The sequence below is a fragment of the Schistocerca americana genome, chromosome 2 (genome assembly GCF_021461395.2).
Source record: "Schistocerca americana isolate TAMUIC-IGC-003095 chromosome 2, iqSchAmer2.1, whole genome shotgun sequence".
Taxonomy (NCBI): domain Eukaryota; kingdom Metazoa; phylum Arthropoda; class Insecta; order Orthoptera; family Acrididae; genus Schistocerca; species Schistocerca americana.
This window is the reverse complement of record NC_060120.1, coordinates 967614688-967634318: the sequence shown is the minus strand read 5'-3', so window position 1 is coordinate 967634318 and position 19631 is coordinate 967614688. Positions and strand designations below refer to the sequence as shown.

The following is a 19631-nucleotide window of genomic DNA, read 5'->3' as shown; positions in this document are numbered from 1 at the left end:
AAAATAAGGCATCAATCTCAGTGGTTTAAAAGTTTCATCTGAGTGACTGTGAGCAAAACCTGAACAGATTAAGTTAAAACTACTATAACCAGATTCCACTGGATACTTTTCCATTTTTTTTGTGTGTGTGCATGGGCTTGCAACCTAACCACCCACACAGAGCACATTCGAACCAGGTTAAACTACAAACTCCCAAGGCTATCTGTACCAGCTTCCGACAAAAATCTAACTTGCTTCAGGAGGCTACAGGTACAGCCTGCGAACCACACAAAATCAAGTTCACGAAGGCAAAAGAAAAATTCACAAAAGGGAAAAATAAATAGAAACCCTGACAGAATAGGTGGAAATGCTCCAATAAGCCATTCTGGAGACTATGTCTTAGAATAAGTGAAACACTGAAAACACACTTCACTTTTACACTGTGTAACTTTTGTAATGTAAGTTTTGTTGACATTTCATAACTGATTACTTAAATTTAATTTCTGGATTTTTAAATCCAAATCATTGATGTAAGCATATTATCAAAACACTGCACATAATAACTGCGAGTGTCTGTGGCTTGTTAAAAGTGGCAGTGGCAGCAAGTTACATTTGGTGGGCACAGAGGTGTGCAGATAAACTGACCACCCAGAACTGGTTTACTATAGCACAAAGGAAAGAGGGAATGAAATGAACATGTAAGACATGCATAGGAAATCTGTATTTTTGTTAAGCCAACAATGTAGGAAATATAAGATTGCTATCTACCGTAAAGGAGACAAGTTGCACATAGGTACAGTTAACAGAATTACACAAAGTTTTCGGCCACAGCCTTCATCGGCAGAGAGGAAAACGAGAAACACACCATTCATACACACAAGCAAGCACACATTACCACCAACTCCAGCTGCTCAGGCCAGAATTTTTGGCTTGAGCTGTCAGTCTTATTAGTGTGAATGGTGTGTGTGTGTGTGTTTCTCTGTTTCCCTCTGCTGATGAAAGCTGCTGCAGCCAAAAGCTTTGTGTATCAACTGTATCTTCAACATTTTGCGGCCCTATCAGCAACTCTATAAATATTAGTTTTAATTATCAACAGCCTTAGTTGCACCGTTTACCTAGAATTTACCCAAGTTTCAGTCGGGACAACCCAATCTCCTTCAGAATAACAGTTAACTACAGTTTATCCATAGTGGACATTGTCAAGCTAAAACTATAAATCCACAGATCATCGCCAGACTGTAAAAACTTATCTGAAACTGCCTCAGCCCCACTTCGCAACTGTGATGCAGCAGCCACAAAGTGGAGCCCAGGGGTAAGTTTTTAGTCTGACAAATTTATGGATTTGTAGTTTTAGCTCGACGATGTCCACTATGGACAAATGGTAGTTACTGTTATTCTGAAGAAGGTTGGGTTATCCCAGTTGAAACCTAGGTAAATTCTAGGTAAACAGTTCAACTGAGGCCGTTCATTATTAAAACTAATATCTCAACTGTGCCTATCTGCATTCTTTACAGTAAGCAGCAATCCTTTTTTTTCCTACACTGGTGATTCCTATGTGAAATTTCCAGTCTTGTTAAGCCACTGAAATAAAATCCTTCAACCTGCATTTCAACAACACCTCCCAGAAAAAAGCTACCACTTTTTTTGTTGCATACCTACAATCACCTGATGTCCAAAATGAGCAGGCATGGCATACTGGAATACGATTTTACCTTAAAGCTGACCTACAAAGGTCAGAGCCACCCTTAAGGCATTCGCAACAATCACTTAAAAGTGGTCCTACCATTCGTAAGACTTTCTTAAAATTCTAGTACATTGCAGACAACAGAAACCAGTTAAGTAATAGTAGTATTAGATTTCTATTAAGTTGCACTGCTCTTATTCTATTCCAAAATGGTTAAAAATATGACTGTATTGCATGATGATTGAACAAATAGTGGCTAAGTTACCAGCTACAATGAAACCCCACATTAATACTTTTCAAGGGACTTGAAAAAATGGTGAAAATGTACCTGTAAAAGTTATGTATTGGATACCCCTTGCATTTTCGCACTTAATTTATATACATGTAATAGGTATCAATGTACTTTAGTCAGGGACTTGTTTATTATCTAATAAAAACCACTGATATAACAGGAACTGATAACTGGGAACTAGAAACATTTGACTCAATTTCATATGTCAATCTATGTATTTGGAACACCTGCAGTTGTCATTCATTATATAAATAATGAAACACTGCATCAGTTAAGTATTTTTTTCATGCTCAGCACAGTACATTTCGAGAATTTTTCTTGATGTCAAGTGCAAATATTTACATAAGCATTTTGTGTGGTGTTTGCATATGTGTTGTTCAGCACCACTTTAACTGTAGTCATCTTTTTGAGGTTATCAGGTACTGTGCTTCTCAGTTATGTAGGAAACCACACACATGCAAACTATCACTCACATTGTTTTTGTGTAACATCACAAAAAAAAAAAATAAATAAAAAAATATGTATATGTACATACTACACTTAACAAGAATAAATTCTTGAAACACTTTTGCCCAGCATGAAAATATATGTAACTCACACTGTGTTTCAAAACAAAAACATTTCAGCAACACAAACTGAATGAAGGTGTCACCTAGCACTACAAGTGGCCAAAAGAAGAGACATGATGAATATGATCCAACAGAGGTGTGGTGATTAGAACAATCACAAAACTGCATACACTGTACGGGCAGTTTGGAAATAGTTATGATTGGCCATATCTTTACTCAAACGAACCTAGTTACTCCCATCAGCCACCACACAGAGTTTGGCAGCAACATGAGATATGGCATGAATTGTCCCAACTTTTACACATTTACTGGTTTTAGTTCGTCCAGTAGAGCACCCTGGTATCAAGGAACTTTATCACATTATGCTTGTTAACACTACTTGACAGCCAACATCATGTGAGTGTCATTTTACGTCAGCCTTTTCTCCGCAAACATTTTTATGAAAAGTGTAAATCGCGGGAAATTTATAAATATGTTGACGCAAAATTGAGTGCAAAGTAACATTGTTGACACAGGAAATTTGACAGCAGAGATATAAAATTTCGCAAATGGGGGAAAACACTAATTTCGGAAATGTGAAAGTGGGGTTTATACTGTGTTTTAATGAGGAGAAATTAATGCAAAATAATTTCAAATAATTTCTATGTCCAGAATTGTGGATTATGCAATCTCAAAACACAAATGAACTGCATCTGAAACATTTTCACTTCAAAACTAAGGAGGTGATACCTTATGCCAAAACTAGAAGTAGCCATAAACCAACTTAGAGATGAACAGCCTCATTACATAGTAGTTTAACACAAACTACTTACCCAGCTTTAGGACACTCCTTAGACCAGTGACCACCTCTTCCACACCTGCAAAATTACAGTACTATTTGTAATTTTACACTGTGCAAACGTGACTTCATTATTTTTACATCCAGCGGCTACAGGAAAGCAATGTAATACTTTTATTTACTGAAAGTTGATTAAATTTTCAGGATTTGTTAATGCAAAATCTTTACTACATTTAAAAACACAACACACAATGAACTTTCAGAATTGTATACCATGAGGCATCTCAGACTGCCTCTTCCCGAATCTTTTTAATGGACTAAAATACATTGTGCACTGAAACAGTGAAAATAGTTTCACATACCTAAAGGGGTAAGGAAAGAGGCAGTGCATTTCTAGTGCTAAAATTTAAACCATTGTCAAAAATGTTTAATTTTCTTCCTAAATTACAATTTCTGTGGAAGTGGTATTTTGGATCTGAGATTGTGACTTATATTCTTCCATCGGTTTCAAAACATGTCTGTGTGCTGCTCTCATTGGCTGTGTAGAAACTGCAGCTAACATCCTCTCTTTCATGTCTAAATCACTGGCTGCATAGAAGCAGCACCTGACATCCCTTTTCTTTCTATCATACCTCATGGTAAACAATGACAACACACTGGCATCTACCCTATTTTTTTCTTCCCAGTTCTTGATATCTTCTGCTTCACTGCCTCCCTGACAAAGATCTTTATGGTATAGACAGCCTGTCTTCTGTCAACAGATGATCTAGCAATACAGTTCTACATGTAAACTGCAACCTGAGTGTGCATCATCAGGTTATCAGTGTAGACACCAATGGCACAAAAGTACATGGTTAGGTTCTTGGCTTGAGGGGTTAAGCAACATGTAATTACAACTTGGAAAGGGTCTGATACTACATTCATATTAAGGAAAGTAAGCACATGAAATGCATCTTTTAAAGGATTTGTATTTCCTACATTCCGACAGTCAATAAAAAATATCAAACGTGCTTAGAATTTTCACTGTTCCAGAAGGAGAAAATAACCAGTTGAGATCCAATTTGATCAACATACAGTTCAGCTGTCCATTACACTATATATTACATAAAAACTCATTTTGTGCCAATCCCAATAAAAGTTATGACATTTTAATTATATTCTCATATTAAGTTAGACCCAATTAAGCACATCTGAATTAATATATTAATGCTGGTGAGGACCTGGACATAAATCCATTCAAAATTCAATTCGGTTTCAGGAAAGTTTATGGTTATACATGAAAAATATGCTAGAAACACATCTGGCTTAATGAAATTAATTTTCAGCATGGAATATTCGGATTCCTTTAGCATGTTTTAAAAGCAAGTTTATTGCCAGAAGCATTACACGACATTTAACATTACAGTTTAACTGAGATGTCCATTTAAATTAGCTCAAAGATGTGAAAGTAACCACAGTTGAAATGGCTGTCCTTGTCTGTGTTACATTATGCTAGGTAATATTTGCATATCCACTATCATACAATGCTTTATTAAGAAATTCAAAAATGATTTACCTGTAACACTGCTCAGGATCTCCCATTCCCGGTCGCTGACGAACCCTACTCGTGGACACCTGGACCTTCATTGGCTGCCCATCGACTATGTACCCATTCAACTCTTTAATGGCCAAGTTCACATTATCATTTGATTCAATATGCTGAAAAAAGTAAATAAGAATCTAGTCTCTAAACACTCAACAGTTTTAATTCATTCAATTACTATAGCAAGAGTCATACTCACCACAAAACCGTAATTTCTCACGATGTCACATTCCAGAACTGTTCCATACTTTGCAAACAATGCTCGCACCTGAGGTGCTTTTGTGTTGTCAGTTAGGTTTCCAACAAATATCTTTGTTGTTGGTGTCTGAGGTCCTTTGCGACTTGTTGCAGCTTCCACTTTTATCGCTTGTCCATGAACCAGGTACCCATTTAGATTCTGAATTGCATCACGTCCACCTTCTTCATGTTCCATATGCTACAATACAAATTCCCATTAGTTATAAAAGTATAGGGTCAGGTGGAATAGTCTTAAACTAGGGTTAATTGGCAATAAGTACAAAATTTTGGTGGAGAGAGAAACTGGGTGTATATATAGGGAAACATTCCACGTGGGAAAAATTTATCAAAAAACAAAGATGATGTGACTTACCAAATGACAGTGCTGGCAGGTCGACAGACACACAAACAAACACACGAAATTCAAGCTTTCGCAACAAACTGTTGCCTTATCAGGAAAGAGGGAAGGAGAGGGAAAGACGAAAGGATGTGGGTTTTAAGGGAGAGGGTAATGAGTCATTCCAATCCCGGGAGCGGAAAGACTTACCTTAGGGGGAAAAAGGCCGGGTATACGCTCGCACACACACACACACACACACACACACACACACACACACACACACACACACACACACACACACACACATCCATCCACAAACTCTTTGTCTTTAAATATGTCTGCTTGTGTCAGTATATGTGTGGATGGATGTGTGTGTCCCCATCAATGAGTTCGAAAGCATCGATGATGCGAGCTCGCAGTTCTGGCACATTTCTTGGTAGAGGAGGTTTAAACACTGAATCTTTCACATAACCCCACAGAAAGTAATCGCATGGGTTAAGTCGGGAGAGCGTGGAGGCCATGACATGAATTGCTGATCATGATCTCCACCACGACCGATCCATCGGTTTTCCAATCTCCTGTTTAAGAAACCTGAGGTGCGGTTTCAGCCGAACAAAACTTTATGAGTTTTTCTACGTATCTGTAGTGTGTCGTGACCATATGTCAATGAATGAAGCTACAGTAAATTTATGAAATCGCTTCAATCATTTGTAATAGCCCTGTACTTGTTCATAGCAACTCCAGTTAGTTCTGAATCCGGCTTGTTCGTGAGGCACGTGTTTTGTCTATCGTTGGGTACATCCTATTGTAGATCAGTCTCTCCAGCAACTTATAGCAAATGCTCAATAATGCTATTGGGCAGTAGTTTGCAGGGTTTTCACCAGATTTCCCTGGTTTAAGGATAACCAGAGTAAGAGACATTCTAAATTCCTTCGGGATATCTCCAGTTTTTAGTATGTCATTAAGCCAGGTTCTTGCTATTGGTCCCAGATTTTTTATAAATTCAGGAAATATATTATCAGCTCCAGCTGCTTTCCATAGTTTGAGGGTTTTTATACCTTTGTTTACCTCCCTGATAATAAAAGGATTTGAAAACTTTTCTTGAAGGGCTATCTCAACAAGGCTATGACTTAAGTCACATGCCTTGATATCAGGTCAATTCTGTTTTCCCACATCTGGAATAGCTGTTGGAAACCAACATCACACCTGGCTTAAATTCACAATTTCTGCGGGCTGCGCATTTCTTTCACCCAATCCTTTTTCCATGCCTATATTTTTCTGTATCTTATTTTCCAATCTGTCGATTCCCCCTCCCCACCTGTCTACCATGTATAATGCACACAATGCTTTCCACCATTATTTGCTTATTACCCCCTCTTCCACCTTTAAACCCTCATGTTTCCAAATCTCATCCAGTGTAGGCACCAATGTCTCTCTGTATCCCATCTGATGAGTCTCCCATAACCCAGTTACTGAGTAACTCTTCTGTAACTTTCCCAATTTCCTAAAAGTTGTCAGTCTTCTGTCATTTCTTTTTATTTCCCTTTAACCCTTCTGCCATAAGAAGCCACTGGCTCCAAACGCTTGTGCATTACCACATCCTTTGCTTTTTCTCCTGCTACCACTTTGCGTGAAGACTTATCTCTGCAATTGTGAATTTCAAAACATTGATTACTGTCACTGATATAAAGCAGGGTAATTGGGTATAGATATGAGTAAGGACAGCAATACAATACTAAACCATGACTGGTTCATTCTGGAGGACAAAGTCGAGGACCTACATTAAAGGATGTCCAGACTGCAGTAAACTTCGTGGGCTTGTGTACACACGATAGGAGCTTGAAAGCAAGTCTGAATACTGTTTTCTGTTGTGTTTCTAAGCTTTACCCATCAGTCTACTCTAGGTGTGTGGTGATTGATTTCCCTCTTTTTAAATATTGTTTCATCAAGGAGTTTCCACTATTGTTACAGATTAGAGTTACACATAAATGTGTCGCCAGCTTTACATTATACAAGTAAAGTAAAACATTATGGGAGTGCATAAGCTTACTGTGTTCAGAAAGCAACCATATACCACTCACCTAAATAACTTACACTTTTCAGAGCTTCCTAAATTAAAAAATAAAAATCTGCCCTTTTAAACAGGATTAGCATAAAATTTTATTCCAACTTTATGCTTTCTTTAGGTTTTGATGTACCACTGGACAAATTATGACCCCGTCATCCTTGAGTTCTTCCTCCATATATTTAAGCTACACTAGTCATACAAAACTAAGGCAGAAATGTGATATCCATGACATGACAACTGAAGCTGTTTTACAGCAACATGTTAAAAAGTATTAATGGAAAACCCTAAAGATGATCATACTGGTAAGGCTTCCTATCAGGTGTTGAGAACTGCAACTCCAGTACTTCTTTGAAGAAACCTGAGCACCTACTGGAGATCCATTCACAATCTCTTTTACAATGAACTGCATAATTTGCAAAAATGTGTGAAAAGATAACAAATAATAAGGCTTTGTCCACAATTGTGACAAGTGGGTTTTTGTAGTGACCCCATCTTGGTTTGAGCTTTTGCGTGGTGAGGGAGGATGGATGAAGTAGTGAACCAACAACTGTTCTAGCCAGCTTTACATTATACAAGTAAAGTAAAACATTATGGGAGTGCATAAGCTTACTGTGTTCAGAAAGCAACCATTTCACATTTCCAGGACAGAACAGCCACCAGAGTGCATTAATTTTGTTCATGTGTTGTGTTACAAGGCCTGGCAAAGTACTGCAGGGCACAAACAGCATTAAGATACCGAAATATCATATGAGGCAGGCACAATTCAAAGTCAATGGACTGAATAACGCCTATCCAGTGATTGTGCGGCTTCAACAAATGGAGCTCATTTTATCAGTGGTTTACTACATTTCCCTCACATATAAAAATGTGTTTATTGCCAATTACCAAGTCAAAGTGCAATTTTGATATTTGATGGGCAATCTACAATTAGTGGAAATGGCTATACAATGCAACATTAATTTAGTGTACCTCCAAAGTCATTCACCTAACAGAAAAAATTCCTAACAAATGTGTGTTTGCCTTCTTAATATGTTAAAAATAAGCCTATGTATTCCAGTATAGAGCAAATGGGTAAAACACTGGAGTTTAGTAATTAAAACTCTTTGGTCAAGTTTGCTCTAAATTGAGTAACTTTTCAGAAGCTTTGCACAACTCCACAGACTTGCAACAATACAGACCTTTTCTTAACAATACATCTTGTACCAAGATCCCTTTTGGCTCCCTTATCTAATAGTAAGCTCCACTGCCTCCAGATTGCATGGTCCCATGCCCAATTTCTGGCCGAGTCAATTTTCATTACCCAGGAACTAAGTTTGTGTCATGTATTTTCATCGATGTAGAAGGTCACTAAAATGGCATGTAGAAAAACTTCTATTAGTGAGGGGGGCGGGGGCGGTAAATAAAGACTCCCAGCCAATAAGGCCATAAACTTGTAATTAACCTAGGTAATTGTTTCATCCTTAGACAATAAGTCGTTGATCTAAAGATAAAATTACATGCCTCACCTCAGAAGTAACCTTTCACATCCAAGTCCATTTTCACTCCTGGAAGTCTTGTAGATTTGTTCTGCAAATCTGCACAAAGTCTCATGAAATCAACTCCCACTTTCGATGCAAGAGAAGACAATCCTCATTTCTGACATATTCAGTACGTAAAGTGTTAACAAAAAGAAAGTTTCACATCAGCTGAAGAGAAAGAACTGGGAAAGATGGATAAGATCAACACTGAAAGAAAAATACAACTGAGATATGGCTAAAGAGGAGTGGCAGTGCCAAAGCTTGCTAAACTTTAAGAATTTATGAAGCAATCTTTGATTAAAGCTGGAGCACAAACACTTTCAGAATTCTTTCTGGCAAAATAAAATAAAATACACCTATGTATATGTGGTGCAAGACATTAAAGGACCAAGAAACTGATTTTCTGAGTCTCAAATCTGTGGACAAAATTAAAAAGTATTACAAGCATAACACAAGACCATTTGACATCGGCAAATGTTTTACCTGCACTGACAAAGTAAAGCACCTAGAAGACACAGATGTCAACGTAACTTCATGATCAGATATAACTTCATACATGAACACTATTATCAAGTACATAAATGACTAGAATTTCACATTTCCAGGACAGAACAGCCACCAGAGTGCACTAATTTTGTTCATGTGTTGTGTTACAAGGCCTGGCAAAGTACTGCAGGGCCCAAACAGCATTAAGACACCGAAATATCACTGAAGGACACAGATGTTGCTGACCCATGAGAGGGAACATTATCTGCAGCCGACAGTTCGATAGTAGTCTCATAGTGGGTCTCCAGATGACTGGCTGATCAATATTGCAATATCGAGACTTGTGGGGCACTGGCCTGTGGGGGGAAGGACTGCACAGGGCATTGAGAACAGGCATACTTGTCAAAGGTTTCCAAGACTACCACCACAACGGAGGTTTGCCAAATCCTAAAGCTCATTGTAACCACTATTCACTCATTGTAACCCTAAACATCAGTCTGCCATCAGAGAACAACTGATGGACTCTCGCATTTTGTGTCATCCCCACCACTTGACAAATATTAGCAGCAACTGAACTTTGGAATTATTATTCCATGCACAGACTGCCATTAACACAGCAACACAAATGGCTGTTTTGGAGTGGTGCCAAGATCACGAAGCATAGATTGGTTGGTTGGCTTAAAAGAGGGGAAAGGGACCAAACTGAGGTAATCAGTCCCTTGTTCCGAATAAAATAATGCCATAAGTGTGACAATAAAAGAAACGAGACAGAACTCAAAACAGAATGAAAGGAAAATCACAAGAACGACGTAGGGCAACAAACACGTAAATGGACAAAAGGGGACAAGGAAACTATAGAAATGGGATGAAAAGGAAACCATAGAAATGGGATGAAGACATTAAAACAACAAAGCAGATTACCTTGGCTGACTGACCATGAGAATCCACAAAGCTTAGACTGCACATGAATGTTGTTACTGTGCATTCAGCAATGGTTCACAGTTCTGGACTACCCAGCGTTACCATCATTGTTGTTTATGTTCGTGACATGGGGAAACATCACATCTTTCCCAAGTACCAAAGAGGCACAACATTATTCCTAACACCATGATGTAAGGAGACAATCACAGACTTCAGGTCACAGCTGACTGATCAGGTGAACTGACAGCACAACATCCTCCAGTGTTATCCCTCAGAGACAGTACAGAGCGATTTTTCAACAAAGCAACAGCAGTTCACAAGTGGCACCTGTGTGTATGACCTGTGTGCATGATAGGTTACTCCTGCGGTCAATGAGACTCCCAAAAGTGAATGTGTGATACTAGCTGACAAATCGACCTCAATGCCAGTACCTCAGTTGTGGGTCAGCTTGTAGCAAGGGAGGATATAACAGTTTCAGACACTCTTCCCAATCCAATCAGTGGATGCATTTAGGCCAGAGTGTGTGCAACTCAGTTGTTAAGTGGCCTCTTATTTCCAAGTTTATTGTAAATTTAAAAATTTTGTAAAGCATTGAAATAAAATCACCTACCCTGTCAACCTGTTACATTGTTTCCTTCACCCTTTAAAGGTGCTTAACCTTTTCCAGAAACAGCTTTCCATATCTAAGGAGTCCAAATGAAATTAATTTTTCAATATTCCATTGATGTATGCAAGGCTTAGCTATGTACTTTTGAGCTTATGTTAAATGAGAGTTACTATGGGATGGAGTGACATTTATCATTGGTTTAAAATTTTTTTCTTCCAATCGGGTTAGGCTTAATTATTTTAAGTGAAATTCAGCATATAGCTAATAAGATGTGAAGCACCAGAAAAAAATGTGTTCTACCTTTCCTCCTTAACAGAGGACCAGAAAACTGATTGTCTCTTACTTCTTTAGGTTAGACTAATCACACGTATTTTTCTCATAAATACATAGTACAGTTTTACCTTCCATTCAGGAGTATACAGTCCCACAGAAAGAGGTGAAATTTTAATGAAGTTTTATATTACACTACACCTAACAGTGATAGTTGTTAATGGGGTTTCCTCGACATACTTTCAAGTTACTGATCAACTTTTAATTCAATATCCATCTTCACATTAGCTGGAGATTAATTACCCAGCAGAACTGTTTAGTTAATCTCATCCCAATTCATGTGGGCTACCACCATAGTTTCAATGTTATTTGAAACAGTTTTTAACATTGTTTAGGAATTATGGAGTAATTATAGACACCACCATAATCATTCAGGAAAATTGTTCATAAATCATTCCAGTGTTGGTTTACCCCTACAACACAGTAAATGTATGTCATCAGTTGGAATCAAAGGTAATTAACCCAACAGCAGAGTTTGTATTTTACTGTCTTAAATTGCAAAAATAACCTGTTTAAATTAAGCAAAATAATTCCTTCAAGTTGATGTCAAGACTTCTCAAATTTTTTTCTAATTACCCTACATGAACATCTATCAACATATCTACAATTACTCCCCAACTGCCTATCAGCCAATGAGCTCCCAAAGAGAAAAATACACAGAGGGTGTCCAGAAAGTAGGGATGAACATAAAAGTTCTACAGAACATATGAAAGTAATTCAAAATGTAATTTTTTTATTAGACACATGAAGCTGCTTCTCCCACTTCAGCATGAAAAATTGTATCATCTCATTACCACCCATGGCTGCAGAGCAACAAGCAATGTGTTCATTGAAGATCTCGATGACACGTTCACAAACATTTGTTGGTATGCTGTTAATAACCCTTTTAATTTCATTCTTCAATTCTGTTTTGTGGTTTGTTCACTTACACTTCTGACTTCACAAATACAAACAAAAAAAAGTAACAAGGTGTAAGATCACATGATCTGGCAGGCCATTCCTTGTTGCCATAGAAAGAGAATTTTTTGTGGAAACTTGGCATTCAGCAGAGCAATCGTTTAACAGGATGTAACATGTTGCACCATCTTGTTGAAACCAAAATTGTCATTTTTATCATGTTTTGGTAAAGGTCACTGTTTGGTGACAACAGCTGCCTCATTTTCGAAGCACAGGCCGATTACTCCTGCCCAGAACCCACATCGCCATCACTCGTGGATTTCAGTTACCCCTAATTCTACAGTTCTGATGATGTAGCCACTGAGGTAGGGGGAAAAAAGTTCTTTTGGGAAGTTTTCATTCTCCGCTTGTCGAGCCAATATCCATACAGCATACCGCAGTCCCCATGATTTGCAAGCTTCAACTCCTGTGCAAGTTGATTACTGTACGCATGCATTATCAGATCTTTTGAAATGATTTCATGCAGTGAACTTTGTGATAAATTCAGTTGTTGGTCTTCTGGGCCTATAGTTACACTGGGCCTATAGTTACACTGTCATGCTCAACAACATTTTCTTGTGTTCGAACAGAACGCGGTAATCCTGCTTTCTTAATGCTTGAAACAGGACCTGTGGCCTGAGACTTCTGGACCAACTGTCCAACTCATGATTCGGGCGGAGCAGCATTATGTCCAAGTGTCACATGCAACTCATGAACAGATGCCATGGGACTTCTGCAGTTTCTTAAATAATGTTATCACTTTGATACATTGCTTTGTTATCTGCTCCATGATGAAAGTAACATCAATGCACACCAAACACACAAGCCATTAGGCTACTAATGGAGAGCATTGCAGATAAAACATGAAAAAACCACAGCTGGCACAAAATTTGAATCTGTCCTTACTTCCTGGACACCCATAATAAAGAATAGATGCTGTGTCAAAAATGAACCTCTACCACAGGCAACACTACTGATCAGTCTTACCATATCTTGTCAACTCAGAATCAGATAACCTATAAACTAAACACAGCCCTCTGGCTGAGCTACTGTGAAAAACCAGTATCACACTATTGTTCAGTTTCAGGCAATTTAATGAAATGGAGTGGGAGCAGCAGGATTTTCCAGCCACCTCTTTCACAGATACTTCATCCAATCCAAAGTCACTCTTATGTCACTATTATGATAAAGTTGAGGGGATATGACAAGCAATGAGCTCTAGATTACAATGTTGTTGTTGTGGTCTTCAGTCCTGAGACTGATTTGATGCAGCTCATGCCACTATCCTGTGCAAGCTGCTTCATCTCCCAGTACCTACTGCAACCTACATCCTTCTGAATCTGCTTAGGGTATTCATCCCTTGGTCTCTCTCTACGATTTTAACCCTCCACACTGCCCTCCAATACTAAACTGGTGATCCCTTGATGCCTCAGAACATATCCTATTGACAACTTTTTACACAAACTTTAAAATAAGTGTTCTGGTGCTAAATTTTAGTTTTACAAGTCAAACTTGCTCAAATGAATTTATCAAATTCACACTAGTTTGAAGAACACTGTTTTATAATTGAGGACCTGAAACTGTCCAATAAGCAGCTAACCTAACCTACACTCCAGGCTACACAACACACCAGGCTCTCGGAATGATTATCAGTATCAATGGGGACATCACTGGTCAAAGCAAAATGAACTTCACTGTTCTCTACACAGGAAATTAATAGGACCACTATTAACAGACAATCTGCATTTCACACATTTCCAATAGTTTTGGTTTTCATCAAAATTTCTACTGTGCATTATGTAATTTCCCTTTTGCTGAATTGTTATAAGTCATGTGACTCATTTGACTCTCATGCCTGGGAGTTGTACCCTTATTAAGAACTGCACACACTGGAAAAGATGCACTTACCAAAGTGTCCATGACTTATCCAATGCATGCTGCTGCTGCTGCTGCTAACAGTTTGCATGATTAATGATGGGAAGTGCTCATGATCATCTTTATTTGGATATGGGTTGCCAATTTCACTCATTTATTATTTCCTATGCTTTGTAGATGAGAATAGCTGGTATTTCCACTCTCAGAAATTTAAGCTGAGCTACTGCAACCACCCTAACCACCATCTTGAGAAACATACAATGAAACAAAGAAAAAATGAGTAGACACTCTTAATTAGTGATGGTTAATCTCTCACTCCCCATTCAGAAAAGAAAATCAATATATTCATCCCACCAAAGTGAATCCTGCAACATCACCCATTTGGCTACGACCAACAATAAATAGCGATGCGAAAATTTCATGTGAATGTGATAACATGAAACCTCCAGCTTTTTTTTTTTTTTTTTTTTTTTTTACAAAATATTATGAAACTGAGTTTTCCTCACTTCCATAAAAAAATCTGATATATTTGAAGACACCAGCTTACAGATTTTGGTATCAGTAGGTTTAAATTGAATCTTTACTGTTATTCTCAAGGCTGAGCCATGTGCAAACTGATGCTTAGATGATGTGTCAACTTCAGCTGCCCAAGTCAACTTTCCTGGCACCATTGTATAACAAATCATAGGAAACCAATATTTTTAAGAGATCTTTGGTGCAGTACTTCAGCTTTGTAAACACGTAAACCAACATGGCACCTCTTTCGATTATGTAGTAACTTCTGCATTTTAATAGTTTACAAAATGTTGATGCTCTTTGCGTATTCTGTTTCTTTTATGACGTGACTTAAGATCCCTTAATGGTATATTCCTACGGATGTACATAAATGTTCACTTTATGACTAAGCAGGCAAATATGGTCAGTAATACTGAATAAAATCTTTGGTTTGAGGAGTATCGAGAAGCTTTACAAATCCGCCTTGTGTGACAATGTTTTATGTATTTATGTTTCAGCACTTGTCTGGTACCTCCTCTAGGCTTGACATTAATTCTTAATTAGTGTTTATGTCTTAAATTTACAGAATGCCATTCTTTGGTAAATTACTGACATTGTGTTTTATCATTGTAACTTCCCAAATGCTTTGTATTTACTCAGGTAGTACAACATAGAAAATTTGTCTTCACAGATAACCTTATTAATTTTTTATACCATTTGAAGAAGCCATGAAAAATGTACTGTCCTCAGTTCTAGCACAATTTAAACTGCAGTTTAATTTCTGCAAGAAATATTTATTCTTACTACCTTTCTGCAGTGCTGTGTGGATGGAAATCTGATTGGAAATGCTAGATAGTAGTATTGGGGAAAAAAGCCTGCTTCCGTATCTGGATAAAACATTTGCCCTAAGTACGATAACTCCATATGTCCTCACCAAACAACATGCTGCAGTACTGCACATGGTCATGTAATGCTCCAGTAGAGTAAAGTGAAATGTTTGACGTGTGCCGTCGGCTTTGGCCAGTGACGTAATGTTAATGACTGCTACCACGTCTATTGGTGCGCATATTCACAGTTATTAATCGGTAAAACTGTTGAATGTGATTGTAAAAGAAATCTAGTAGTTGTTACAGATTGATCTGCAACTTTGCCCGATGTCTAGGTTAAGTTGGAAGGTGATGGATGTGAATTGGCAAAGCCAATAGAAGCAAGACAAAAAATCTTGTTGGGACACTGATCTGTACCTTAGCTCATCTGAAAAACGGCCCCAGTAACATCATGGAGGGCCACCATATTGTTTACAGCATGTCACACTTTTCTTATGCTGGTCAAAGCTAAACACTTAACCATTCCTCTCTACACACAGTACCCATGAAATTCCAAACAGAAATGCATCAAAGAGAGTATAAGTAGGCCAAACACCAAGCATGGACTTCCTATATCACAGCTGCACCATGTGCAGTAGCACCTGTTTTCTGGCATTCTCTGGCAACTGTTCAAACGAACCTATTTCAAACAATTCATGGGAAAATATTCTGAATGGTAGTTTGAGGGCTACTTTCAAACTTTTGACACAAGATCAATTACAATGTGTGAGAATGTGCGTTGAATTTCTTAAACCACAGAGCATTTGACTTGTACTGAAAACTTAACACACTGAGGCCAATCCACTGAGAAATTCCAAGCCCAGAAGACCATCCATTTAAAATTTTACTGGTACATTTGTGTCTGATATATCCTAAAGGATATCATCATGCAGAAAAAGGACAAATATTACACATGAAAGCTTGGCTTTCTTTGTAACTATTGTATATGTACATTAATTTACACACTGTTCACACTATTTAACAGTGATGTTGCTGTTGGCTGACTACAACATGTGGCCTATGCTGAATATCTACTCTTACTGGCAGACGATTGACAAAAGTACATTGCAATCTCTATTTCAGCAATTTCGGAACCTAATGTCCTGTATTTGGCAGAATTCTTATTTATAATTTCATAATATGAGAACACAAAGTGTACATGCTGCTGTGCACCAAAGACCATTAAAATACACGTTTTCACTGTGTTTCGTTTCATGAAGTGGCAGGAAGTTCTACATCACCAGTGTATTGAACTTTCACCAAAGGACTGGTAAGCTTCACAGCTCCAGGTGAAGGTACTGTCAATGCAGAAAACATGTATTTTCATAGGGGCAATTCAGGATTTTTCTTGTCCACCTATACACCTTGACACACACTTTAGTACAGATTATTTTAGAGTAGATTTGCCATGATGGATGACTCAAGTTTAGTCAGCATTTAGGAAAAATGTTTAAAGAGTACAGTATCTTGACCGCCATCTCCTGAAGGTAACAAATTTCATAAATTTGTTGCAACGCCGATGTCACAACCTTCACAATCTCCTCATCAATATCATTTGATAACCAATTTGCAGCAAAAGTAAAAAAGTAGCACTAGGTTGAACTAATTTGACAAAGCGAAGGAAAACATGAATTATGGCTAAGAGAGGGAGTACATCCGACTTCTTGTAGTACGGTGAAGGGAAGGTACTATCCCAGCACCTGTCTGGAGTGATTTTAAGGCAATCACAGAAAACCTATATCTGGATAACCGAACGCAAACTTCTGTTATCCATCCAAATGACAGTCCAGTGTGTCAACAAGTGTGCAACCTTATGACAAATCGAGCTACGTTTGAAGAGCCAATGAGATTCTTATTCGTTATTTCCTTGGCTTTGTAAATGAAATTGGATGATACTTTAAATACCTGCAATCTACGGTATGCTCTTAGATACCCGCCTAACACCTCAAAAATCACAACACTCAGAAAAAAGGAACAGCCGAATACCTGTGCAACTCACTAGCTATTATATACTGCCAGCTGAATGGCTGTGACCAATAAATTGCCAACAGCTGCAAGTAACAGAAAAATCTAAAATTGCATACGTGAAATTTTAGGATGGACTCCAGCTGGTCTTATACTTGCTGTCTAGAGCTGCCTACAGAAATAGTGTACGACACCACAGAATGCAAGTATACAGTAAGTTAAATAATATTCAATGGAAGCACCGTTACATTGTCCGTGACCTCTGTTGCATGGCACCGTTGGTAACAGTTCGTGTGTTGAACGAGGGCAAGTGACCATGACAAATTACTTTTTTATAATTTTGTATTTTAAGCTGAGGTACTGTAAATCAACTCAGAAAAACAGTACCTGCAACAGCCAAGATTTTAAGAAAGTGATAATTGCGTGCAGTATACTATCACTCAGACCAACGAATAGTTGGAAACATAATTATGCATATACAGCAAGTACCTTCAGTTCTTCCTCATGACTACAAACTATATACACTTCAGACTTACCTTAAATCGTTCCAGTTAAAGCCTCAAACTTGCAGATCGTAGAAAACCCATCCAATGCAAACACTTTTCATAGTACTATTTACAACTACTGAATTATAACAGCACTTGGTTCGAATGCATCAAATTTATGAACAGATTTTACTATACATTAGTGCTTAACTCAGCCACATAAATCTGATACTTACCACGAATCCATAATTCTTCACCACGTCACATTCTACGACTTTTCCATATTTTTCAAAAAGTGGCTTAATATCATCCACAGTAGTTTTGTCAGCCAAGTTGCCGACGAATATCTTGAATGTGCCTACACTACTGAAGCCTGGCATTTTGAGTGGCACCAGACCTGTAACAACAGTTTCAAAACATGTAATACAAGCCCAGGTTGTATTACCGTAACTCGAAACCGAAGAATGTTTTAATAGTGGAACCAATTTTACTCGGCGCGAAGTATAAAAAATATACTAGCAAATACATTACCAAAATCGTAACATGCTATTCTATGCCTTCCGCGTTTGCCTTGCACGGTGCCATAAACGCCATTCAAATTCCCACCCGGTGAAGTAACCTTACTGCCACAATTGCCAACGTAACATCACCAGCTACTAAACAATCATAATGCAACTCATCTTAACACAACTTACCCACTCATCTACCGATTTTGAATTAGAACTGCCTTACAATTTTCCAAAAACACACACCGTATCTCCAATGGCGTTCCTGTAGCATCCAGAACAATTAAAATGGCGCCTGCGGGGTAATGCCCTCAATAACGAAATTTTAAAATTGAAGATTATTGCCTATACACATAAATGTAACTGAAGTTAACTCTCTAGCACTTCCACTCACATAACAGCAAAATCTAATCTTATAAATATTGATCATACTTCAAAATGCGGCCTACCGCTCCACCACGAGTATCACTGCCTACACGAATTACCAATTACAACACACTGACAAAAAGTAATAAACAAATTCAATAACATAAATATTCAATTCCATATAAAGAAACAGTTACCAGCTTATGAGACGCTAATACTCGGCAATATTTGAGTATCAGACCCAAACAAGACGATGCCGCAATGGCGCTTCCTCCTTCCACTACGTACAAGACACCAGAGGAGAAAATGGCGTAGTGACGACAGACAGCGTTCATCAATTTGAGCCAAAGATAAACTACAATCGAAGAGAAATATCCACACGAAACCAACTGCACATTAATACGCACCACGTAGAAACCATCTGAGCAGTTCTATTGACTGAATTGTTTCTAACAAAAAGGCAACAATATAAAAAGGACGTAAAAACTATATAAATGGCCAAGATACAGGCAGTTTTCACACATTAATTTACTCTGAGAGATGCAGGGCGACCAAGACGACTAGCGAAACTCAGGCAAATTCATACTTGCCATTACGTCACGCTAAGTCATGTCAAAACATACAACAATGGGCCAACTGTACAATCTCGGGTTAAATCCAGTGGTAGCTAACCGAGGAATAGACTAACCACGGGATAACAAGTTGGAACAAGATGGCGACGAGTAAAATACGTTCAGTAAATAGTGT

At 38.1% G+C, this 19631-nt stretch overlaps 1 protein-coding gene across 3 annotated transcripts in view; it reads right to left on the bottom strand.

Annotated features, from left to right (window-relative positions):
* The window catches only part of LOC124596222 (RNA-binding protein lark), a 38821-nt gene extending 19585 nt beyond the window's left edge, over positions 1–19236 (bottom strand). For 2 of the 3 annotated variants that reach the window (XM_047135278.1, XM_047135280.1), the window contains exons 1-5: positions 19082–19236; positions 18249–18409; positions 5084–5320; positions 4858–5000; positions 3337–3381 (exon numbers count right to left, since the gene is read on the bottom strand). In XM_047135278.1, the coding sequence (XP_046991234.1) occupies positions 3337–3381; positions 4858–5000; positions 5084–5320; positions 18249–18392 (569 nt within the window). In that variant the 5' untranslated portion in view covers positions 18393–18409; positions 19082–19236. Of the gene's footprint in view, positions 1–3336; positions 3382–4857; positions 5001–5083; positions 5321–18248; positions 18410–18707; positions 18732–19081 lie in introns of those variants that run through there. The other variant, XM_047135279.1, reaches the window with a different exon arrangement.
* Positions 19237–19631: the final 395 nt, after the last annotated feature.